This window comes from Harpia harpyja, chromosome 12, assembly GCF_026419915.1.
Source record: "Harpia harpyja isolate bHarHar1 chromosome 12, bHarHar1 primary haplotype, whole genome shotgun sequence".
In the NCBI taxonomy this organism is placed as follows: Eukaryota; Metazoa; Chordata; class Aves; order Accipitriformes; family Accipitridae; genus Harpia; species Harpia harpyja.
This window is the reverse complement of record NC_068951.1, coordinates 38,662,536-38,689,068: the sequence shown is the minus strand read 5'-3', so window position 1 is coordinate 38,689,068 and position 26,533 is coordinate 38,662,536. Positions and strand designations below refer to the sequence as shown.

The 26,533-nt window shown below is 41.2% G+C and overlaps 1 protein-coding gene across 1 annotated transcript in view; it reads right to left on the bottom strand.

Moving 5' to 3' along the window:
• Positions 1-9,624: 9,624 nt before the first annotated feature.
• Positions 9,625-26,533, bottom strand: part of SPATA16 (spermatogenesis associated 16) — a 98,400-nt gene continuing 81,491 nt past the window's right edge. Inside the window, 2 exon segments of the mRNA XM_052803984.1 lie at positions 9,625-10,275; positions 23,550-23,630. Of these exon segments, the coding sequence (XP_052659944.1) occupies positions 10,159-10,275; positions 23,550-23,630 (198 nt within the window). The 3' untranslated portion in view covers positions 9,625-10,158.

The following is a 26,533-nucleotide window of genomic DNA, read 5'->3' as shown; positions in this document are numbered from 1 at the left end:
TCTTATGTTAGCACTAAGAGGAAAAGGGCAGCTCAATCTCCTTGTAATTAAATGAGATGATTTAAAACGGTCAATGTATTCATTACTTTGTCCACAGCTCTTTGACTACGCTCTAAGGTGATGTACTCCAGCAGCAGTTAATTGAAGGCACGCTCGGTCCCAAACTGGTGAGAGGATACACTGCCAATGTGTATCTTAGGATTGTACTGAAGCCCTTAACTGCTCTTTGGATATTGACTGTCAGAGGACCAGAAGTTTTTCAGGGAGATAGAGAGAAGTGAAAACAGTGACATTTTGGGTTAAAATAACAAGCTGATAGGTAATAATTAACACTGAGTTGCTGATTTGACAACTTGCTCTCAATCTAATTACCTAGAGCAGTGTAACAAGTCTTTTGGATACTGGAGAAAATAGCAGCAATTGTCTGACCCAGTTTTAGTAAGGCATTGTCTTGCATGACAGTATTAAGAGGTTGCTAGCAGAGGGGAAGCTACTAGTGAGCAAATACAAAACTGGCTTATCTGTACCCACTGGACAGCAAATCTTATTAGTATCCACTGTGGTCATATTGAGTGGGGCTCCCTGGGGGTCTGTTCAGCATTTCTATTGACTTGAGTGGATAATGGAGGGGAGAGTGTGCTTATTATTTTTATGACTGTCACGCAGCAGCAAGAAACTTGAGTACATGACAGAACAAGATTAGAGGGGGAAGTGAGCTTTGTAAGTTAGAGAGGGGCTACAGAGTAACAGAAACAAGCAAAAATAAGAAATTTTTACAAATGAGAGATTTGCCCCCACCTTCTCCATTTCCAATAATACATGCACGTGTTGTAGCATTAGAACAAGTATGTAATTTGGGGGGGGGGGGGGGCATTTTGGTTGGTGTTCTTTTGAATTTGAGGTGAGACTGGTTCTCAAAACTAGAATTTTAAACAATAATGCTTTTACCATCTAGTTGCTATGGGATGTGCCTTGTTGAGTAACAGTAGTCATCTGGTTTTTTACAATACCTAGCTTCAATCACGATACAAACAATTCAAATCTCTTGAATAATTTTTTAAACTTCAATTCAGAGAGTTTGTTGAATTAAGTGTAATTTCTCAAGTTTTTATGCTGAGATTTCTGTATCAGTAGAACTATAGGATCTGTTCGGCAACTCTTTAAAGAACAAACTTTGGGATAAAAAGAACATTTCTTTCTAACCTAGCTCTCATTCGCTTACCACTGTGCTAAAGACTTAGCCAGCACGCATTCAGCATACAATGAAGAATTGTTTTCGTTCAGAAAGACTGGAACTCTCTGAAGAGGAGGTCAAAAGATGATCTTTGTTTAAAACACAACCTTCTGTTCTTGTAGGCTGCACAGAATCAAACAGTTCAATGAGCTTGTGCTCATTGCTACAAGAATCCTTCCTCTTAACGATTGTTCTAAATTGGTGCTTCTTAAACTTGAAGAACAGCTATCAAAGGAAAGGGTCTTCTGTTGGGTGGGTGTTAGCTGGGGATGTCTCACTGTTCTGCTCCAAACTTTCAAGGAGAATGCAGTTTTCTAGCAGCATGCTGGCTCGCTTCTCTTTTTAGTATGTGTATCTTGAAGTTCCGGGTAGTACTGCTCCAAGAAGAAAATTCCTTTGAGTAGGTGTGCTATATGTACATTGCCATGGAATTTATTTAAGTATGCCCTTCGACATTTTGAGAAAATTATGTATTGTGTTACCAACCTATCTTTGTTACTAGTTGAAATACAGAATGGTGCTCAGAAGTTCGTACTATAAATGGTTTTAAAGGAGCCTGTATAGCTATCAGGTGGTACTTTGGAGGGAGTACATAGAGTAAAGCTTGTACTGAGGCAGGGTGATGCATAAGGAAGCAATAGTTGGTTTGCTTGCTTAAAAAAATTAGAAAAAACCCCACTGAGATACTGAAGAAGCCAGAAGTGGGCCAAGACACCCGAGGAAGTCTGGAACACAGGCTGGAGCTGAACTCTTCTCCTTATGTCGATATTTGAATCACATGAACTTCCTTATGTAGCTTAGTCTGGGCATGAGTGGTCCAGCCATTCACAAACCTGTACCTAGAATTCATAAACATACTCTCATGGCAAGCTATTAAAGCATTCATGGACTAAGATGGTTAATCTTTTATAGTATTTTTTGTTCAAAGAGAAAAGGTGGAGAGACTACAGGTGCTTGAGAGCACCTGTTTGTGAATTTGTTGTAGATTCAACAGGACGGCTTGACCTGTATTTTGCAGAAAAATAGTTGCTGTTTCAAAAATAGGAACTGAAAACTCCACTGTGAGATGGATGTTTACAACCTCTGAAAGCCAGCCATCAGAGACAAAACAGGGGCTAGCTAGAATGTACTTTAAAAACACAAAAGCTGTTGAGAGCTTAAAATGTTGGCTGAGTGCTCTATGCAGCTGACATTGGAAGGGTGGAGGCAAACTGGTGCCACGTTCTTTGCCTTGAGACCGGTTTTAAGCACAGAGCCAGAAACGTGCTCTCTGCCATCAGTAACGAAAGCTAAAATGGAAATGAGATCACCATGAAAACAAACTAATTAAATATCTAGTGAAATACATGTAACACTGTCAGACGTTAGGCAAATAAAAGTAATTTTTAGATAAGAACATTACCACTATTCAGGGCTGAATTTTCAGCTGGCACAGAGTATTCTGTCTGTCTCTATACAAATGCAACCATGCATTTGTATGCCTAATTTAGGTAGTTAGAAGGGCAATTACCACCCTACCTGCAAATTAGTTTAAGCTGTCTTGGTGCCTTCAACAGCTGATCCATACACTGGCACTGACTTTAAGAAGAGCAACTGTAGTGGGAGCTACCCTGTTGTTGAAGCAAGTTATTATATATAAATACATATATGTTTGAAGTAGTGAGAAAACAATGCTTACAAAGAGATGTGAAGCCGCCATTTATTTTTACCCAACGTAGGGAGCCCTAGTGCGGGTACTTTACAGTAGTGGAATTAAGCAACTGAAGTTCTGATATTTCTATGAATATTGGTAGAAAGAGGAGAACCTTTACACCTCTCATTCCCCCTCTCCCTCCAGCACCTCAATTTCTTCGAGGGCTGAGGAAGAGGGTTTTGGCCTGATGCTGGAGAGCTCAGCTTTGCTGCTCAGCTTACCAGGAGCACTGTAGAGCCTGTCCTATTTTGGGGCAAGTAAAATCTTGTGCCCACCGAAGCCCAGAAGCAGGCTGCGTTCTGCCTCGCCAGCTCAGGTTTCCCTGGCACCTGTGAAGATTTGGTAAAGGATGACTTTTTGCATTTCTTTTCCACCACCTCTTTCTCCATCCAGAGATCAAGGAAAGCACAACAGCCTGGTAAGCACGCTATCAATTTATTAATGGATTCTTTAAAATAGGATTGACTGGAATATAAATTGTATTACCTGAGCTCTTGGAGATTTTGGTTTGTGTATGGTTAAAAACGGCGATGTTTATTTGTCAGTGTTTGGAGATACTAACTACCTCTCATAAATACTCAACTTCTGTCTCTACCCAAACAGTCAGCAGTTTATTGGCTGTGTGGGATTGTAAGCTCCTACTTGCTTTCTGCTGCTCCGTGATGGCGAAGATGATATTTCAGTAATTTCTCCAATGTTTCAGCCTGGAAGGGATGTAAATATAAGCATAAGTGATTTTGAAAATGTGCCTTTTTTCTGTGTTTCAATGGCTTGTGCATTAGAGTTGGTATGGCTGACAAATCAGCACTGATTGCTAATTAAAAAGCTGAATATATTAAGGAGTTTCATACTTCCATTTCTTCCTCAGATTGAAACCCTAGCTGTATGAGTGAGTGCTAGTGAAGCTCTAATGGATACAGTCTAATTACTTGCCATTTTTGCTTTGACTTAACAGTTCATGAATTACAGTAACTCTGACTGACAGATCATTGCTGATTACTAATTAAATGGCAGAATTTGGTTTTATGTACCTCCAGCTTTTAGCCCCACAAAAAGTGGCAATCCATCTCTTAACAAAAACCCCTTGCTCTCTGCTTGTTTGTTGAGATGTAAAAGCTGATGGTCTCATCCGTCTGGAAAATAAAAATTCTTAGGGCACGTTTAACAGTAGTGGTGGATAAATATATTTCAAAAATAAAGTTACTGCTGCGTTGCTTATAAAGGAGGCTTTGGAAAGAAACTGTTCAAGGCAGTATAACAGCTCAGCATGTTTCCTGGCACTCTTATTCTCTTATGGATCGCCTCAACCCTCGTTTAGTGAGTACAAAGACCAAGATGATTTTTAGTCCTTTGTCTGCGGGAGGGGACAATTCATTCACTGCCATAGGTACTCCCTAGGTCACTCAGACACTAGTACAAATGCAGCAATGGATTGTCTTTCTTTTTCTTTCTCTTCATTTGCCTTTTGTATTCAACGTACCCAGAATTTAATCTGGTTCTTGACAGGATTACTACTCTCCTAATCCGTGATATGTTTTAATTTGTGATAGTGATCTGTAGAAATGAGCTGTTGAGGTTGGGAGTCCTTCCCGTGATGATGACGTCCCTCTAGTCCTGAAAGGCGGTGGGTAGAGTTAGGGACAGCTGGTAAATGGTATAACTGCTATAACTTTTCTCACTAAATGCCCAGAAATATTCGGTTCTATTCCAGACTTTAAATCGAGGTCTGGGGCTCATTAAAATTGCTACAGATCTTTTCAAATCAACACGTTACAGATGTTGCAGCCTGATAAACTTTTCGTTGTGCTGATTTCACTGAAATTGTTACAAAAACACAGCAAAACTTTTATCCTAAAAAGAATGACTGCTCCTCTGAAAGGAAATTACGCTTCTCTAATCTCTTTGAGTTTGTGAGCATGCCCCTAAGTGTGTGAATATTTCAATACATAGTTTGTAAAAATCCATCAGAGATAATGCTCAAGAGCAAGGGTCAAAAGAAATGGTATGTTACTTGAGAACTCATATATCAAAAAGCACAATGTAAAAATCCTTGGCATATAGGTGATCTTAATGGTCCCTTCTGGACTTAAAATGTATTACAGACAGAAACCATGAAGTCATTTTTATAATTTAAAGCTTTATCTTTTCTTTGTTAGTAATTCTTCCTGCCTGAATATCACTGTTCACCTTAAGCAAAATAGAGATTATATTATTACTGTGAGATAATAAAAAAGACTCTGCATTACTGCGGTCAATACCCTAATAAATGTAAAATCTGGCGTTCTAATGGGTAGCGGAAAGGTCCCTTTCTCTTTGCCACTGCTTCTTCCATCTAAAGTAAGTATTTCATATCATTGCTATTAACAGCAACTCAGAGTAACACGTTTGTACAAAGACAAGAATACGGCAGTGTCTGAAAAACAAACTATCCCAGGTCATCGTAACTGAACCAGCAGAGTAACGTTCAGAAAATCTTTACGAGCAAAAGAAGCTCATGTGAAGTCTTGAGATGAGGTCTTTTGACTACAATTCTTCAGAAAACATTTTCTGATGCTTGCTTGTATAACTCTGTGTCATTCGTGACAGTGTGATCTTTCAAAAAAGAAATTGGAAGATTTTACAAAGACGTGTGGAAACCCAGGGAAAAGGCCAGTTGCTTTCACCAGGCACTTCTGAAATTCCGCTGAGACCTACTGTGCCTCATTTTCTACATGTGCCAGAGACATGTGAGATGTGCCTCCCTGGTAGTCTTGACGAATACCGAGATAAAGCTTTCTGCAGCTGACGGCCCACAGGATGTGAAAATTCCATCATTTCCTCTCTTTGACTAGGAAATGACTGGAATGACTCAGCCGGTGTAGTTAGCGTAGCGTGTGTGACCTTTTTAAAGATGACTGCCGTATGGAGCTTTTTCGCCTCTACTTTCTCCAATTTTCCTTTACTCAAGAATGACCAGCTTCAAAGAAAAAGTTCACCGCTCTAATTGAATACTCTCCATATTGAGAGGGGTAAAAATAAACATTCTTCTCCGTTTATTCACGCATAAACTAGAATCATCCAAGTGTGACATCTGAAAGGAACTACATGATTATAATCTGAAATGAGAACAAAGTTCATCTTGTGCGATTTCTTATTTTTTTCCCTGCAGACTTTGAAAGAGGTTGCAGAATCTTAATACCCATTAAAGCTCAAGAAAGCCAGGGCTGTGCGTTCCTGTGTTAACCTTTTTAGTATTCTGCTGGCTAATTGTCTGTCCGTTCCACCTTCTCCTCCCAGGTTAATGGGGTGGTTAACAGGGGAGGACAGGAATGGTTGGCCAATCACACTACAAAGCAAACTGAAAAGGTCAAAGTAATGCGCTGTATTATTCATGGACTATGCCTTGCCGAGGTATCTTAGATCTCATGTCTTCTCGTGATGAATTGCAACAAGGACAAGAAACAGCCCAACGTGAAATTGGCTCTTGTGACAATGATTGTAGTTCAAATGGGGAAATGTAAAACTGTGGCTTGCTGTTGCTCTGTTTTTTGAGATTAAAGATGTGTGATCACATCTAGCCACTGAATAAGCAACAGGTTACATTTGTACGACTTCTCAGCTGGGTTGTTAGTATAATACAGTGTATATGTATATAGATCTTTCTAATTTTAGCCACGGACTTTGTTTTGGAAGTACTGTCTGGTGCCTAATATCCCTCCGAAGTCTTCTGTGTCAGTAAACTCACGATTATTTTATGGATTTCTTAATATGAGAGTCCTTTTGAAGTCGCATTTTGTTTAGAAGTATTAATACGCTAATTCCTAAGATGCCACCTAGAGAGGACCTTAAGACAGTTCTTGTTCTCAGGAGTTTGCAATCTGTATAGTCAAAGTCGAAGGAAAGCTTGATGTAACTATTCTTTTCTGCTTCACCTTTGATGTGAAACAGAGGTAGAGGGAGATACTTGCAGAGGCAGGAGTGTGACTGAGGTGCTCCAAATTATTTTCTGAGTACTGTCCTTCTCATTGACTACAGAGGGAGATCACCAATAGCAGACTACTGATTTAATCCCTAGCAGTGGATGCCATTAGTGCGTGTCCTCATTTAGTCCCTACCACTGGATGTCACAACTGCATCTCATCTTCTTCTTCTGGTGATGTGTTTAATTTGGTACTTTAGCTGTAGACCCATTCTCTATATCAGTTTGACTCAACCTTGTATTTTTCAAGTGTTTGTTACCATACCCCTTTGACAGAAGAGCCTTCACAAATAGTGAAAGTGAAAAATGTTTTTTTAAGACCAACCACTGTCTGGTCTGCCTTCTCTGAGCTGTAATTAGTGTTGTAACCCAACAGTAAACATATACCTAACACCTGAAGGAGCTGACTCTGCTTGTGCTCATTGTCCCTTCCAGGGATTAGTGCAGACGTTCTGGCATTTTCAAGGAAGCAAGGATTGCAACAGCAAGCAGAAGAGTTACGAGGCAGTCTTAGGGGAGAGGGTATTTATATCTTCCCCCCCCCCCCCCCCCCTTTAAATTGGTGTAGTGTTCTTTGCTTTTCATTGAGTTGTTTCAACTGACATCAGTTGCCTGGGGCCAGTGAACCTAGCTGTCAACAGATAGATCATTTTTGTGACAAAAAACTTCTGTAATGGAGAGAAACAAACCCCCATCATTCATTTGGAAACAAGTCTTTGAAGGAGAAGTGACCTGAAAGTGGAACTCTTGGGGAGTGGTCTCAGATGTGTCCTTGTGTACGGGACTAAAATAGCCACAGCGACCATGGGCCAGACTGTTTTTAATGTGCCCTTAACAAAAAGGAGGATGAGGAATGACGTCCAACTTGTAATAATATTTCCTGAATGAGAAGAGCCATGGTATATGTCATCACCCTACAGAAATCGCCAGCTACAAGGCCAGAGAATCATTATAACACAGCCTGCAATTTCTTCAAAAGGCAAGTTAATTATTAGTATGTGTTTTAATTTTTGTAGGTGATCCTAGTGAATCTCATGCTTTAGAAACTATACTGCATGCAGCAAGCATCGGAAATCCCCCCCCGCCACTTCTTCCACCTTGTCGAGCCAAAATGTGGTATATTCATGGAGTAAAGTTGACTCTCAAAGAGTCCTGAATAAAATACTATGCAGATCTGGGCCTGGGAGTCTGTGCATTACAGATGGGTATTTTTGGAAAATAGCAATGCCCTTCTCCATGACAGAAGCTCCTTTCATGTTTGCTTTGTGTTGTTTCATGGCTGACTTCATCTCCTGACAACTGCTTTAGTCTGGGGCTTTCTGGAGGCTAAAGGGCACCGTAGCCAGGTGTTGGCCTAGATGTTTCCGACACCTTACAGATTGATTTGGGCTATGGCCCCTCTCTTTCTCTCTCTGTGATGTATTGATCTGCAGCGTAACACAGGTTTTCCGCCCTACCTGATTTCTGAAAAGTGAAATGTCACATCTTATCTCGGATCTGGGTCTCTCGCAAAGCTCCGCGATGAGACTGGTACATCTTTCTCAGTGCGCTCGGCTCAACTTGTTCATGTTGCACAGACAACTGTTTTTCACTGGCAGTGTTGCTTTTTTGTTCCCAAAGATCACCCGGTTTCAGTGCACTTTATTCTTTTTCATCATTCTGGGTAAAAATACCCAATTTTGCATTAAATATTGCAGAATTGTAAGCCACCTTGCATCAAATCAAGAGTATTTGCTTAAGAGCCTCATGATTTACCAAACTGTGTGTTGTCTGGGACTTGATGATCCGTGGGGAGCAGTCTTTCTGATTTAGTGTGTGTCTGCTCATCAAAGATGGATGATTGCCACTATGTGTCATAAAACTTCATCTGACAAAACCAACTCCATAGCAAAATAATGCCATCTCCGAAGGGCAATAATTCTTCGTTTCTCTGTCCCACATGTTTAAGGAGCTCAGGCTAGCTTAGATTTTCTCAAAAAGATTTCTTTATACTTACTCTGTTAACAATGAACAAAGGACCATCAAAGCTTTTGCCAGTTCTTTCTTAGTTTTCAAAAATCTTTTATGAGAGCCTAGGAAGATGGTCTCTAGAAGCTAAAAATCTGTAGGATTTAGGCTTCTATCTGTGATAAATAGATGATGGGAATTAAGTGGCTAAATACCTTTGAGGTCCTGGATTTTTAATTAAATCTTAGGGCTGGGGAGTGGATTTTTCCTTTCTTTCGATCTTTTTGTTTTCAAGTCACCCTTGAATGAGAAAACATCATGAACTGAATGCTGTTTTCATAGGGTGAGGTTATTTTCTTATAAAGAAAACACAGCGAACAAAAAGGAAATGCCAGCCTTAGAAGAGACTGTGCACGTCAGCTGGGGATGCCTGTCAAACATCATCTGATAAGGTGATCTCTATTGAAAAGTAGGTGCGTTGCTTTGCTCACTGATGACAGCTTTCTGGGGATTTGGGAACCCGTGCTCCCTTGAAGACCAAAGCGACGTAAGATGCGCCTACACGACAGACTGCTGCCGTGGGAGTGCAAGACGTGTCACTGATCCTTAACCAAGGGATTTGCACTGGGGAAGGCAGGTGCAGTTATCCTCTTCCCTGGAGTGTCTGTGCATTTTTAAAAAAACAATTACCATCCAATGGGGGGGAAAAAAATCATCCTTAGGGCACAGACAAGAGTGAAGGACTTCACATTCTTAACCACAGGGCAACAGCTGGGCTCGCTCTCTTTTTTTTTTTTTTTTTTTTTTTTCCCTTCTCTTTTCACAGTGTTGTGTTTCTTGCACTTGTAGTTGTCGCAGCCATAAGGTGCATGATGCCACTTTGCACCTATAGATCGTACCAATATCTGTACTGTAAGGCATTAATCTGGAAAGAAGGCAATGTGAGGCTGAATTCTTCTGAGGATGGAGGGATCCTTGTTTTCAGTGCTTCTTGGGTGATAATCAAGCCAGCAGGATTTTATAGGCTTTGGATGCAGAATATTCTCAGAGCAGAAGATACAGGCCCCTTTTTGGCGGGATGTTACTATTTAAATAAACAAGACAATTTAAAATAAGCCTTTCACAAGGCATTTATTCCATCCGGTTAAGACTAATGAAGTGCAGGAGTGTCTTGCTAAAGTCAACCCATAGTGAGGGGAAGGCTCGTTAAGTGGAAAGGTGGCTTTTGTTGACCTATCTATCAAATATCTACAGTGTTAATTTTCTTGTTTGCTGTGTGGCCATGTCTTTAGGGCTGGTAAGGGACAGTTTTGTATCTCCTGGTCTCTAATGTTGCTGTGTACTTTGAGTCCTCTTCATTTTTTCCCTCCTAGCTGTTCTCAGCCTTTTGTTCTTTAAGTAATTGTCTTCTACTTGGTATAAGTAGTCTTCAATTAGTCCAATCTGCAATTATAAAGAAGTGGTGTCAGAAGCATGTCCCTTACCCTCTATAAAAACTTCAAAAGCTTTTGTAGTTAGTTTATTTCAAAACTAATTGTCATCAGAAAGAAAAATACATGAAGGCACCTCTCATACAATTGGCTGGAGTAGCAGTACCTGATTGCATAATTTTTTTTTTTTTTTGTCCTTTTCTATTTGGATTCAGTTACTTTACTGCCGTGCGATAGACTCTTTCATTGAAATCTGTACATTGAAAATGGGAATTTATCACAACTCTGTCTTTAAATGGCATTGAGAAACAGCCACTTTAAAAGGAAGGGATGATGAGGAAATTAATCTCAGGCAAGTTTTTCTTGATAAGGAAAGAGAACAGAGGCTCCTGGCATTTATATGCCGAAAATCAACACATGGAGAAAAATGAGTATTCCACACTGCTGTGGCAAGAACCATTTTTCTATTAAATCAAAATGAAGTTCTGAATAAATATGTTTTCCCATGAATATAATACACTAGAGAATACAGTAAAAGAATAGATGACCTCAGTGTCCCCCTAGAATAAAAACGTAATTATTCTAATAAAGAGTACATTCAGATAGACACATCTTCCTTGAAGGGGTGATGTCAAAGCAACCAAAAATATAAATTAATAGTGCTGTGTGCAGGTATTCTGTAAATACCAGGCATTCATAATTTTATGGCTATCTCTCCCCATACCTTACCTTTATTCATACCCTTTGTCAGCTTTTGCGATACGCAGCGTTTCTGTAAGGTGAAGAAGAGAATCATCTCCCTTCGCAATGAGTTATACTCAGGACCTAGACCCTATATAATGCGAGGATCTAAAGAATCAATCTTCCAATTGCATTTTAAGCCGAAATATTTAGAAAAAAAAAAAAAAAAAAAGGTCTGAATCTATCATCCTGACACGCATTCAGTGGAGCGTTGCTTCTTTAGGCACAACACAGAACAACTGACTGTGAATTAATCTGAGCGTGGCTTCCTATTGTATTTATTCATCTATTGAGCTGTTACTAAAGTGCTCCTCAGCCCTGAGCTTGAAGCTGGGCCGTGCGCTCTGGCCATGGTTTGTGTTGGTAGGGGTGTGCGTGTGTGTGAGAGAGGGAAAGAGGCAAGCAGAAAAGTTTACGGGCAATTACATCTGCCTCTCTGCGGTGCCGAGGGCTCAAGAACGTTTTTGGGAGAGGAGCTCTGCCTCCTCCTCCCCCGCGAAGCTTGCAGGGGTGACGTTTTCAGCGGATCGGCTTTGCGTAGCACCGTGCACGATGCCACGGGAAAGAGTTTTCTACCGCGCTGGTGAACGTTGATGGGCGCCTGCTCTTGGCTTTTGCCGAGAGATCCATCGCAAGAGGAGCGCGGGGAGGTTGGGGGTCTTTGAAGGCAGCCTCGCAGGCTGGCTCCGCTGTGACGTGCTCACCATATAAACATGCGGAGGATTAGAGAAAGGAATCGTTATGCTAGCCTCATTTTTAAGAAGCTGAAATAAAAGCTTAGGAAATCATTGATCTGGCCAAAAGCACACGGGAAGTCTCAGAAAGACTAATCACCTAGTGCCAAGCTCCAGTCCAGGGGCTTAGCCATATTAAAAACCATCACCAAACCCGCAAGACTCTTCTGCAACAGACCAAATTAAAATGTCTACGTAAGTTTCTTCTGCAGATAAAAGGAATCTTTTCTATTTTGGGGGTAGTGCTTGGATTTGAGTGAGTACAAAGGGTGGTAAGAGGAAGGGAAACGGGTCCCGGGAGATGGGTAGGGTGTGGGGTGAGGGCAAAGGGCGCACCAGAAAAGCCACAATTTTTACAGCGGCTCCTTTCGGACCATCCAGCGGTGCCCGCACTGCTGGTGATGCCACCAGAAGGCCCCAGTGGAATGATGTTCCTATCTCAAACCATGGCTCGGCTGCTGTTGTGTGCTTTTCATATTTATGGAATACCTGTCAGCTCCAGCCCCCAAAATAAGTTCTAATATGGCATATCAGGGGTGGAAATAATAGTTGCTTACATAATTGCAATGTTACTGACACAGCTGATGAGTTGATGAAGTTATTTGTGCAGCAGTGATGGCATTCAAACCCTAGCCGACTTACAATTACACTGTATGCTCTGAGCCCTAGCATGATTTAAATTACCATACGAACACAATGAAAATACAGTCTCTTGACAAGATAAAGGAGTGGGAGGGGGGGAATGGCTTAAAAATCTCTTTTTCGTGGCTGCAGTGTTCAGTAGTGCTTATTCATGGCTTTTTAGCTTGAACATTTCATTTTAAGAAAGTAAATTGGAAGCGTTATGTTCTGCCTTTTGGACTTGATTTAAAACCTCCCTGTGCCCGCTCTTCTGCTGTCAGACTGCGGTAAGCCACCTTTGGGGCTCTCATTGGGAAATGCAAATTTTTTAAATCAATAGCTTCATTTTTTTTCTCCCCCCAATAACATTAAATAAGAATCCGTGTGGATGGGAGTAGGTAGAAGGATGTCGTTTGTAGCCAGCCCAAACGTGATTAGTGCTACAGCAACAGCTGTTGTAGGAAAACGGATTTTGGAAAAGACTTGTGACTTATTCCCAAGCAGAGCTATAGCTGGCTACAGACTGATGCTGAGACCGAATCCCAGGGTTATATAGCTGAACTCTGCAGCGACTATATAGGCTAAAGCAGCCCTGAAGCCCAAGCGAAGAGCTCTGCAGGACTTGGCTCACAGCAGACCATTTGCTACTGGTGTTGCCCGTGATTCACGTGAGGCTCATTTTGGGCCCGATCCCAACCCACGCAGCGACCGACAACGTTGGGTCAGTCCTTCGCGCTAGTTGGACGTGGGTTATGTTTCCCCACCTCTGATTCCCTGGCGCACTGATGTCCACGCGTGCCACGGTCTGCGCTTGGGAGCTGTTCGGCAGCGTCGCGTCCCATCTGCAGGGGCTGTGCTCAGCTCTCGGTAGCTGAACTTGCTGCTTGACATCCTTGGAGTGAAGTCCCTTAAATGCTCTCCTGAGCATATGAAACCACTCTTCTTCCATCTACCCAGCTCTACAGTGTCTTTAAGGTCTTTTTCTCAAGTGCCTGGTGACCTGAGAACTTACGAAGACAAATTGGGCTTCAACCTATTTTTAATCCTCTGCTGCTATGACATCTTACTTTCAAGATATCCTGAGTATTTGCCCCCACAGTTACTCCCAGCAGTGCAGTGGCAGCATTTCTACTTTGAATCAATGTCTACAGCCCTGGCCCAGCTAGAGGCTCCTCGGTGCACGACTGCCCATCTCTTCAAGTTCCTCCTGTTTCTTCCTCATTAGCTCCCAATTTCAGGCTGCTCCTGACCCTATTTCTTTCGCTGGATTTTTGTCTCCGTCTTTAGTCTGGCCCCTGTGATCAGCTGGAGGGAGCAGGAAAAAAAGGGAATGGACAGAATGAAGACCAAATGGAAAGAGGGAAGAAATAGAAACAAAAGATACCTTTAAAGCAAATTACACGCTTAGTCCACAGCACATACGAGTGGTACCTATAGGTGCTTTGGGAACAAGCTAAGCGGAGAAGTGTAGGGGTCTGAGGACAAAAATTTGAAAATGAACCAGGTACTCAGTAGAGTTTATTCTGTGCTCTTTACGTTCATATTGCATTTATTTTGCATTGCCCCAAAATTCTCCTTTGTGCTTCAAATTCTTGAATCGATAATATGTTGTGGCAGGTATCAATGGTGGAAATTGTTGATTTGGGGAGGGGCAGAACAAAAAGCAAGGGAATTAATACCAAGAAAACACCTGGGCTTCTGCAAGAGTACAGATATATAGTGTTGGCGTTTCAACTGTCCGCCTTCAGTTTCATACCCATGAGCCCACGAAGGTACCTGGGGAATCAAAGCAATGGGCTGATGCTGGGTCTGCATGCCTAATGCTTAGGGGAAATAAGTTAGGACAGAGAGCTCTCTAGGCTGGTGGCTGAAAGAAAACGAGAAACAGGATAAGAAGAATAAACTTGTTTGGCCCACCTGAAGGAAATGACGCTATTTTTTAAGCCAGGGGAATGAATAGGAAGGACAAAACCTCCGTGTGTGTCCTCGGAACAAGAAGCTGCTGGCCTCGATGGCACAGCCTTTTTTGTGTTGCTGAGACATCAGCACAGAGCTGCAGCACTGACAGGCCATGTCTCAAAAGTATTTCCATTCTTTTATTCCTGGGGAAAATCAGCGGAATGAGCGAGGTTGTGTCTGCCTTTCCTCAGTGCCACACATCAAGGCATATTTATTCTGACGTGGAGTGAGAAGGTGAAAAGCATAATTAGTGCACCAGAAGTACCTGGATGGACTATACGTCAATTAGTCTGCTCTGAATTCCAGTTCTGAGTTTGCTGCGAGAAGAAAACAATCTGTGGTCCATGCGAATACTGAGGTCATCAGCCGTTCTTAACTGAAATGGTTTTACATCGTTCTCTACGGTTGGGCAGAATCTGTAAATACTTATGGTTTTGGTACGCTTATCTAATGCAGTTTGTCTGCAATGAAAACACAGAGCTCTTTGCATAACTGGCAACGCAACAGGATTAGCTGGAGGGATGAACTGCGGAGGGTCTAATCAGGTAAGGCAATATATGGTTTCCCTTTGGCTTAGGATTTGATTTGGACCTACGGGAGTTTTTGAAAATGACATTATATGGATCCACACAAAGATGAGCAACAATACAGGTCTTGTTTGGAGCATATAAAAATATTTCTAATCCTGCCCTTTTGTACATGTTGTCCGGTGATGGATAAAGGGGAGAGACTTGCTGCTGTGAGCATTCTGCCCTGCTCTCTGGATGCCATCCTGATTGATTTGCTCGCGGTGTGGAGGGATATGTAAGCAGCACTTGCTGGCTGCAGCTGAATTACAATCATCGAAAGATTTCAGTGTAAGGGGCCTCTGGGGGTCATCCAGACCAACCTCCTTTTCAAAGCAGGGCTTTATGGGAAGTTCATATCTCCTTTTCTGAAAAATTTACTGCGTTTCTGGTAATGCCCTATCAGTCGCTTCTGAACTTGCCTGGATGTGTCTGGTTTTGCCCTGAAACACCACAAGGCAAGTATATTCTTTGCCCTTCCTATGCACTCATTGGGATAAGAATTCCCACATACGGTTCCTAATTCCACGATATGTACCAACTACGATGAGGGAACACTGCGGTACTATCCATCATTCAGCACGGTTTTGTCCAAGTCCTGATGGGCCACAGATGCCACGAAACTTGTCAACCTTTGCTGCAAGGGGGCCGTTCCAAGGAACAGATGTCCGCGTTTGATGGCTTACTGACTGTCCAAAGGAAGCTTCGTGGCTTATCCAACAATGGGGGAGCTATTCCCGTCACAAGCTAACTTGAAAGCACACATGTCTTTTAAAAGATCGGCATGAATTTGAATACAAATGTAAAATATCAGCTATAGTACCTGCTAAAGAGTTTAGAATCAAAAGAGAAAGAGCCAGGATCCTACAAGGACAAACTCCTGTAGGAAAATAACTTTGTTTAGAAAAAAATATAGATGGCTAAGCAGCAGACTCTGTAAACTGTAAAATGGTAAAAGTATGTCTCGCATGGATGCGCGTGTATGCATTCTTTATATGCCTAAATGTCTGAACTTCCTAAATCTCAGTACAAATTGGGGGAGTCACTCTCAAATAAGAAACAGGGTCTTTTGAAAATATAGGCAGGAGCTATAAATAACAAGTAATGGCAAAAAGGATCTTCTGGCATACACAATCTATTTTTATTACTTGGGAGCTAGTAGTAAAAGAAGGCAAATGAGCGGCCTTTAAACACGAAGTACCTCTCAACATTTTCCTTTTTCTCCCAGAGCTACTGGCTAAAGCAGACTTTGGAGTGAATATGACCAAAGAAACAGTACTTGAAGGGCCTGCGAGTAAGTAGGGATGGCTGTATACAGTGTGGAGGAAAAGCTGAGCGTATGCTTGAAAAAACTACCGGTATTTTAATAAGAATGAAACCTCAGTCTGTACCTTCCATTAAGGTCAGTTAGAACAAAGGTTGCTCAGTATCTGGCAAAAAAAATAATCATGATTCTACTGTTTGTGTGTTAAGTGAAGTGCATTTGAGCTTCTATGGTTGCTTTTGGAAGGGAGTGGGTTTGCACAGTAGCAAATGATCTGAACTGCCACGGGCAGGCCAAAGTCACTTCCCTACATTTGTTTGGCAATGTAACCCGACTGACTGCGCAACTCTTGCCTTGGACCTGCTTCTAGAAACGTTCATAGCTTCAGATGCCGATGCCAGAGATAAATATGTTGTCCCTCATGCTCCATTTCTGTATTTTCACATGCCTCGTTTGTATGCATTGCCTTTCTTTAAAGAAAGAAGTCTGACAGACAGCTCTGTTGCACATTTCTATCGTAAAGGAATGAGTTCAGTGAAACACTGAAAAACGGTGTTTGCCAGTAGGTTCTTAGCACACTAGCGAAGCTCCAATGCTAAAAGCAGATGGAGGAAAGAGTGACTCATGCTATTTTTCACAGCAGTAACAATACCTGGTAGCAAGTGTTTATAGGGCTGGAGACCCTCTCTGGTAGAGGGCAGCAGGTAAGCAGACTGCTCATTTATAACTGACAGCATGATTAGCAAGGGCTGGGAAAATGTTGATCTAAATCCTTACGTGGGGATTCTTAATGCCCGGAATTGCCTGCGATTTAACTGTCAGGCAGCTACAACCAGCTATGTTATTCCAATGTTTAGGACACTTACTGCTCAATTGCTAGATTTGCTGCTATTTAAAATTATTCCAGTGACTTATCGCACCCTATAGCTTGGTAGAATAGATCAAAGCCTTTTTCATCACAAAACACTCCTTCCCAATAGCATTAGCAGTGTTTTGTTGTAGCTGATGGCCTAAGCATTACGGGTATAGATGATACTTGTTATTAGACCAACCGATTTAGCTGTGAAAAACCATGCTTTTAAGTACAGAAACTTTCCTTCTGTACATAGAAGGAAACAGCAAACTTAAAACTTCCTGCATCTGCTTCAGGCTTGAGTAAAACCTTGTATGCCCGAAAGCTCGCTGTTTCTTAGTAGTCATAGCCTCTGTTTTTATATTGCAATGCTGGTCTAGCTGTGATCAGGAGGTATAGCTGTTTAGTGTGTGGTCACTAAATAGCTCAGCTTTATATTACATACTGGTGTCTGGAGCGTGAGTAATAGGCAGGATACAGTTGCTTCTTCCAGTGAGGCTGAGGGCCAGGTAGGCATCTTGCTGGGGCATTTTTTTCTTTTGTATGCAAGACACAAAGAACCAGAGACTCACAAGGGCAGGAGTTGATTTTAGGGACCAGGAGTATTGATAACTGCCAAAATCCCATTGTCGCCTCTCTCTTACACAAAGAGCTCTGCGAATGCTGTCACACTTTTATTGTCCCTGCAGCGGGGCTGAATTTATTAATGGGACTTTTTGCTTGCCTATGTTTCTTTTATATCACCTCAGATTCAATGGGGCAGATCTCATTTTCTGCTCACACACTCTCCTAACTTCCTCTGCCTGGTCTGAAAACTTCGCTCAGTGCCGGGTTAGAAACCTCTGCCACAGTTACTTCTTGTCCCTCTCGAGGCTATCGCCGATTCAGAGTTAGTCCTTTCCAGAATGTCTTAATACGTTTTCTCTAATCTTAGCACGAAGCCAATCTTTGGTCAACTCTAACAAAAATTTTTGCATTTCTATCTGGTTGCTCTGCTTTTAGTTTCCTTCACCCTCAGTCTACCTGAATCAGTGCCACTGACATTATTTTGCTTTTGCATTTGCCCTTTTCTGACTTCATTACACATAAGGCATTACACATTAGACTTCCACTCCTGTTCCAGAAAATGCACTTTTCCTCAACTTTCCCATCCTTTGTTTTCCCTTTTCACAACGGGTCCATGCGTTCATGAAACACGCGGCTGCATCGCAGCCCCGAGAAGCGAACAAACCAGGAACGAATTTCCTTCTATTAATTCAGGAATAGCCAAGTTTGAGTGGAGAGAGCGCACCAAACCGCAACAACTTTTGAAGCCCGCGTGCTCTGAGAACAAGCGCAGTTCCCAGTGGCTGTGGCATGGGCTTGGATGACTTTACAAGACGTTACAAAGTCATATACATCAAATAACTGTTGTAGTAGCCAGCACAACACTATTCAGCAACACGTCCCCTTTCCATCAGCATACTATGAATCTCCCTCGTTGCTCCTCTGGCTGACCGAAAGCCTAGCAAGTCTATGGCCCTTTTCCATGGCTTGATTTTCAATTAAGAGATAATGTCAGTGGAAGAGCACAGTTCATCAGATAGTGTTCCCCTGCTGTTGCAGAAGGCAGAGATGTAGTAAGCAGAGGTCAACTACTGAAAATCTGTGTGCCTGGCTAAAAGATTATATAATATGTCAGGCTAATTTTACTTCATTTCATATTCACATATATTAGTGCAGCTTTTGTTATATACTTATCCTTATGTAAGTTACATCTGTTCTTTTATTCACTCATCCATGTTTGCTCTGCTTTCAGATTTATGAAACAGGCATTCCACTGAGCTCAGCAAATGATGGGCATAATAACTTATCTAAATTGCAAAGTATGTGATGCCCTTGAGGTAAACTCAGATGTGAAGGTTTTATGAAGTGTCTCACATGTGGAAGTGTAGGAAAGTGTTTATTTGCCAACTCCTGTCTCTCCTTTGGCTGTTCAGATGATGTTAAGAGGATCCTATGAAACTGCTATGAAAGCCTAGGGGCTAAATGGAGGAGAAAAGTAGAACTACATTATTAACTTCATAGGAGAAGCAGAGCCATACTGGCACTTGCACTTATATGGCTCTTCCTCTCTTTGGATGTCAAAAGTTTCTGGTTGATAGGCTCTAAAGTATCTATTTATTTAATGAAATGCCTCTCACTGTAACAATATTGTGAGGCTTTATTAATGAAGTTACTCTTATGAGGTAGGAAAGTAATCTCTTTTTATTTCTTTATTTTTTCTCTTACGAGACTGCGGGGAAGCAAAGGCCCTAGAGAGGAAATGGGGAGCCTTCCTGCCGTTTTCTGTATCTGAGATACTCTAAACCCCTCTGCCTGTCTGTAGCTGCTATGAAGTCCTGCAACGGCCACGCAGAGACCTGGTTCCTTGAGTTACTCAAGACCAAGCTCTACCACTAGTCCCAGCATTCGTGTTCACGTCAGCCGTCGCTTCCATTGTATGGGACTCTGTCGGCAAAGCACCTAGTCGATAATGGCCAGACCTGGCTGTCCCCATCTGCTTAAGACCCAGTGGTTAGACCGAGCTTTGTGGGGCCGAGCTGAATTACCAGATTAGTTCTCCTCAATCTCTCTTGGAAGTTTCCTGTTCGTCGCTGCTGACCCTTGTGCATCAGAGGTCATTGCTTAAACAACTGGGCTAAATCAGTCTTGTTAAAATAATAAATTCAAATGTAATTTGAATTAAGGGGAGAATTTGCACTTTAAAATCCAGTAAGCAAAAATACATTTCTACCTCTGTTCACTGGTGAAGACTTAAGCCTCTTTGAAAGAGAGGGTTTGATGCTCTTTCCCATAACATTTCCTATAGACTACTTTAGGTGGGCTTCCCATTCATAAGGCTGGCTTCAGAGAAATCCATTCTCATGTAATGCTGACGGTGTGATATTTAAGTACCTTTGCAACTCAACCTATAACACAATTTGGACAGAGCCAGTAACTAAAAAAAAAAAAGGAAGGTGGTAAAAAATTTTTTTAGGAATGCCCGTGATCCTGAAGTAGACTGGGACTCAGTCCCTCCGTTACTTGCTTGAAAGGTCTTAGACCCAGGTGTCTGTTTCCCCAAATCGCTAATACAAAGTTCACATTTCAGCCAGGGGACTGCAAGGAAAAGTGTCGGTAAAATCCTGGAGAATAGGGATTTTGGGAGACTGACCCAGCCCGTTTTTCCTGCCTCCAAGGCATTCTCCAGGGATATCTAGTACGTGGGTAAAGCCTCTGTATGAGGACGGTTCTTAATCTCCCAACATAATCTAGGATCCCCTTGTGGCTGGAATGTCCATAGCCCGGTAATACCGAGAAAGGCATCTTCTGTGCAGTAATGTTCCCTTTTCTCCAGCTAATTACAAGGTCATTTTTCACTTCTTTGTATTTAAAGTTTCCCAAAATAATTAGCCCATTTGATAAATTAGATCGCTTAAAAACATAAATTTGTCAGTGAATTGGATGAGCAGCACAGCACCCAAACCACTTGAAGCTAAACATATATTACTACTTTGTCAGTCCTGTAAATTCAAAATTGCCTAGATTAATTTCAAACTAATTTGATAAGCCCTCCACTGTGACAAAAGGAAAAGTGTTTGGGTGTCAGGCTTTGTACCCTTCTGTGTCAGATTTCAGCCTGAATGAATTTTTTACGGCTGACTCTAGAATATAAAACTCTGAAAACAGTGGTTTGTAATGGCAATTCTGACAGACCCTTTAACCATTTGGAAAATAGGCACTGCTATAATTCTGCTGCATTAGAGAAAAATTTTGAGTGCTTTCATTAGGTGCAACAGCTGTTTCTATTGCAAGAGCCAAACTTCATTGGTGGTAGCGTAGCTGTTCAGCCTTCCAGAGTTTTGCATTTATAGCTGATTGTATAAACTCTTTTATGTTCTTTTTCACTTTCCAATATATGTAAATGAATTCAATAGCAAAAATACAAATAACTACCTTGTAACTAGATCAGTGTGAAGGTTCTTTGTAGGCTCCTACAATCAGCATCATGTGATGAGCGAACTGAGAAATACTGAGTTTTCTGAAATGGTTCTAGCACAAGTGACATGCGGTAATCCACACCACATCAATTTTTAATCATCAGATTTAATCCTCCTTCCTAGTAATGTGTTAGAGTTCTTTAATCTAGCGTAACATTCTTAATTAGAGCTGATTTAAAAAAACACAACCCAAACCAACAAAAAAACCCCAAGCTCCCTGAGTGTTTTCCTGTCTCCTCTATTTAAAGAGAATTTTTTCCTACGAACATGCTGAATATGCTGAAATGAAATTTTGAAAAAAAGTAAAGTAGAAAAATATTTGATGAAGCTTTTCATTTCTTTGTTCTGATATAATATAGAAAAATATTTTTGTATTATGAAACAAACAGTGGGTTCTGCTTGGAACAAGATGCCTCAAATCGGTTATCTGAGTTGTCAAAAATGAAATGCAAGACTATGTTTAGAATGCAAACAAATTTTGAAGCACAAAAATTTTAAAATTGCAGAGAGCAGATTTTCATGGATTCAGTAAATTTTATTCCCGAATATTGAATTATGCACAGACTCGTGTGGCATAATGTGGGACACCAGTCCAATTTTAAATGTTAGCTTGGTTTCCGTTAAGATTATACTGAAAGTAAAAGTATCCAGAGAAATATAAAGGGTATACATACATATATATGAATACACCGAAAGAATATACTTTGTTTTACAATGAAATATTAGCCACTGTATGTTGAAATATGTGGGAATCTTTTTGGTACCACCAACAAACTTTTAATGAGCCTTTAATAAATATTTAGATACCTGTGTACTTGGTCTAACTTACAGCCGCGATCCTTTCTCAACAGCCTCTGAACTGTGGTTGTTCAGAGTTGTGAAAATCGGGCTGGCTATTCAAACACCTAATTGTGGATTAAAATCCTGACTTTGGGAAAAACTTTGGAAAACTGTTTTTTATATTGAAGCCTATTGTCTGAAAATGGGAAGGATAAGTGCTTGAGAAGTACAGGGACTAGGCTATTTGTAAATATGTCATTGACTCTTTGCATTCATCTAGTAATCAATGTTTATTATGTATGGCAGGAAATACATATGTAATTGTATAAATATATATAATTCATATCATATGTAGTGTTTGTGTTGCAAAAGATTCTCATATGATCTGTAGGCAGGTGTGAGAGTTTTAGAGACTATCCTGGCGCAATGTAAAAGCGGTATGAATATTTATCCTTTGTTTTGCCTCACGAGCGTTTGAAAGAGATGAAACCCAGCCTGTCTATAATTTTGGGCATCTAGGGTTTGGTTCCTTTCTGAAAACATTCTGTACTTGGAAAACTTTATTAAGAGCGCTGATCTGACAGCTAACCGAGGCAATACACCTACTCGGATTTTCTCTCGGAGGAGATGCCTTCTGAAATTTTAATTCAAATCACTTGGAAATACGGACTCTGGAAATACGGACTCTGAAAATACCTTGACCCGCCACCCCTGTGATTTCTGTCAGACATCTCTGTCTTACTTCCTTATCCTGGTTACGCTGACTCAGTGCAGCCAGGGTTTGGGTTTTCAGTATCTTCCCTGGGATCTGTCTGTAAACCCTAAATCCCAAAGAGGGAGAATTTCAAGTCCCGCCAGTGCAGAATTTCAACCCCTCTGTTCTCCTGCCTCCCACCGCAGCCACAACCCAGCGCGAGCGTGCGTCCGTCTGGGATCTGGCGGAGCCGTAAGACACGGGATAAGACCAATGCTTTGAACCGTTAGTACCATTTTCCCTTCCTGGTGATGCGTTGCTATCCTATTGCTCCGAAGTGGCTGAATGTCGATGGTGTTGAATGCCCAGAGCTGTGATTTGCTCTGGTTGGAAAGACTTTGTAAAAATGTAAGATACTCCTATTACATCCCAGCCTGACCGATTAGTCATTACATTGGGTCAGATTCATCTGTACAGAGAACCAACACAAGACTCTCTGCATTTCACAAATCCTTCAAGAATTAAATTGTCCGGTTGCTGTGCAGAGACTCCAGAAAGGCATTTACATGTCTTTTACCTCTCACATCACCAAAGCCTTATTTGAGCTCCACTAAGGGACCTAATTTGTTGGGCTAAATTTTATTCCCTAACAGCTCCCCTCCACACCCAATTAGCACAGCATCTCATATGACAAAGATGGAAAAGAAGTAAAATTATCAGCCAAAAATAAGCTATTTGTTTTGTTGGTTTTTTTTTTTTTGGGGGGGGGGTGGTGGTGTTGGTTTTGGGTTTTTTTTGTTTTTTTGGTTTTTTTTTTTGTATTAGATAACCACATGAGACTATTAACATGGACAAAGATCAACCATAGGGGCTAAAGCAAATAATAAATACGTATTTGTGGTTAGTGCCTAAGCACTAACGGAGTTCAAGGCATGCAGTCAGATTTCAGATGGCACCTACTTTCTTTTCTACCTTTTGAACAGACATGACTCAGGTGGACATTTACTCCCCAAGGAACAGTATACTCTCTTGCCCTTTGCTGCAGGTTTTTACCTTCTGAATTTTATTCCACACACGTCCTTTATCACTTCTTCCTTCAAGGGTGTCCATGGCATCTGCCATTAGCGACTGCAGCTGTGGCACCAAGATAAAAATTATCAGTGTGGAATTCACACAGAAATAACTTCTCTAAATACACAGATTAAAACCTAATTAAAAAATCATTTGTACGCTGATGATTTTATTACTCATCTTTCACACAATGAACACTGCCACCTCATCTTTGCTTCAGCCATTACACTGTATTATTGTGGGTATAAAATACTTAACAATGGGAAAAAATCCACTGGAAAATTTGTATTTAAGCCTATACGTTTTAATGCAGTAAATGTTTATACTTAGTAAAGGAAGACTTGGGTTGTAAAGAATAAAGGCTCCATATTTCATTCTTTAGTTGTCTGGGATATTCTGTGTTGTACATGAATGCTTTTTAGTAGTTTCTCCCAAGGCTAATGTATCATAATTTAAAGCAGCATGTAAAACCTCACAAGAGGACAACACTAAAGCTGAGATGCTTTTACTGTAGCTGGAAGTATCTAGCTCATTTTCCCTGCTTTTACTATCCTTTTTCTTTGGCAAACCCTCCCTTCTCCCCATCATTCAGCATAACAGAGCATAAAAACAAGGCTGACAATTTCTAGTGTAAACTATAAAAAGAAGCTGTAAGAAAATACTTGCTAATCAGTCCTTACTGTTAGAGGGAAGGCTAAAATTCAGGTCAGTTGTAGTATTGCCTCGCTCCAGACCCTTCCAGGTTACTCATAGCTTTGCCTCGCTGTGGGCCCTTCCCAAACACTTGAAAATGTTTCAGTTGCTCTTAATTCAGTAACAGAGAGACAAGGGTCGGATCCAGGGTGTCCTTCCATGAGCAGCCGTTGGCAGTGGCATTTAGGAACAAACTGGGAGAAACTTGTATTTAATATCTGTGATATTGCTGTGCTCTATTAGGTCTATTCCAGGATGTTTAGTTGGTGAAAGTGAATGCAAACAATAGGTTTTGATGCCTCTTCCCAAATTTGTTACTCATTACGAGTAATTGGACAGTATAAGAGTAAGCATTCATATTGTGTCTTCTTTCTGTACCTAGATGGGCAGCAGTTTCATCATCTTATGTACTTATATTAAACTTAAAACATCAGTGTTTAGGCTCATCTGCGCAAGACATAAAAATGCTGCCTTGAGATTCAAGGAGCAGATCTGTATTTCCTCAAGTTTACCTTTGCATTCAGGTTTTTGAAGTTAAAATTCTTTGTCTGTGTCCCAACACTGGATAAAGGATGCAGGAATCTTCTTTTGAATCTCTAAATAAATTTGCTGTGGTCGGTTCCAGCCTGCTTTCTCTGTGCTTGTGCAGCCATTAAGTTGAATCTTATTGGGCCAAACATTTGATGAAAAGCTTTTTCTTTTTTTTTTTTTTTTTTTTTGGTCATGCATCAGTATTCATGAAAAACAAAACTGCAAATTTCTGCCTCTGACTTTAATGCAAAAGGAGTCAAGAACCTGTCAGAAATTTTCCATCACAATACTTCTATGACAGATAATCTCCTTCTATGAATCCGGAATAGACACAGCCCAGAGATTAAGGGTATTAAGGGCAGAATGGGCAAAGCACAGATCCTGTGTCAAACCAGGCAGAGGAGGAACCGGTCAGGGGAAGGGAAGGATTTCTCCATCGCTTTTCTTGGAGTGATTCTGTCTGAAGAACTGGTCGAAGAGCACCCAGCGGGGCAGGGACCAGGACATCAGTCTGTCACCCCTAAGGGGCCGCTTCAACAGCCCAACCAGGCTGGAGATTTCACTGCTTTGGGCAAGAAGTGAAAACAAGAAACCTTTCCAATTAAAATTTCATTGATATTGATACACACCAGTGAAAAGTGCCCAGCATATGTGCTCTGGTGTTAATTTTTATCACCCAAAGTTTTTCACCAGCTCTATTGGCAGACAAAATGTGCATGCTACAAGAGTGGGCAGTTGGCAAACCACAGTAATTCTCCCAAAGCTGATCTTTTTTGGAAAATCCCCTCCAAGGAAAAATGCTGCATTTTTAAAAATATCTTGTCCTCATTTGATTTTAAATTGAAAGAGATTTCTGCCTTTTTAACAAGCTTTCATCTTGATTTATGATGTACAAATATGGTGACATTGAAATCATAAACCTTGAAAAGATTTTCTTCAGAGTTTTTCCCCACTTATATTCAACTCTTCAAGCTAACGGAAATCTTTATTTTCCCAGGGTCTATGAATAAATACTGATCTAAAAAGGCCTCAGCTGAAGTTCTCTGTGCCATAGATTAGGACTCCATCTATTTAGTTACAGGAAGACATTTACACAGAAGAGTTTATAACTGAAATGCCTTTGGGATCCTTGCTGTATCAGTGCAAATTGCCCTATTATGAATTCAGTGTGTTTTAAACTTTATACAACTTCTACTGTATGTGATAATAAACATTTGGCATCTTTAGCATTTTCTAACTCACACAATTTAACTGCCTTGCTCGGTCATAAAGTCTTATCTCAGTTTTACCAATGTAAAGTCAGAATGACCTCAGAGGAATTACTTTAAATTTTTATTAGTACGTGTGAGATTAGAATTTGGCCAGCTCAGTTTTCTTCGCGGAAAAATTTAGATATCTCTTAGAAATGTTGCTGAAGAGTGAGAAGCACGTGGAGTCAGCATGGGTGCTGCGGTTCTGACCCCATGGACGTGGTGGGGCTGCCTCTGTAGCATCCATTGAGAGCCACTGAATCACACCAGTTACAGCCCAGTCCTGCAAATGTGTCATCCCGCCTGGACCCCGGTGAAATGAGGAGGGTGACAGGTAGGCTGAGTAAGCGAGGATCTTTCGCTCGCTCCCTGGATGGTTTGGGCGTGCAGACCCAACGACGGGCAGCAATGTTCTGTGCTTGATGCAGTTGTGATGTGGTAGGGAAATGGTCCCTACTGGCATAAAAGGAGCCTGTGCCATGTGGGCTGGTG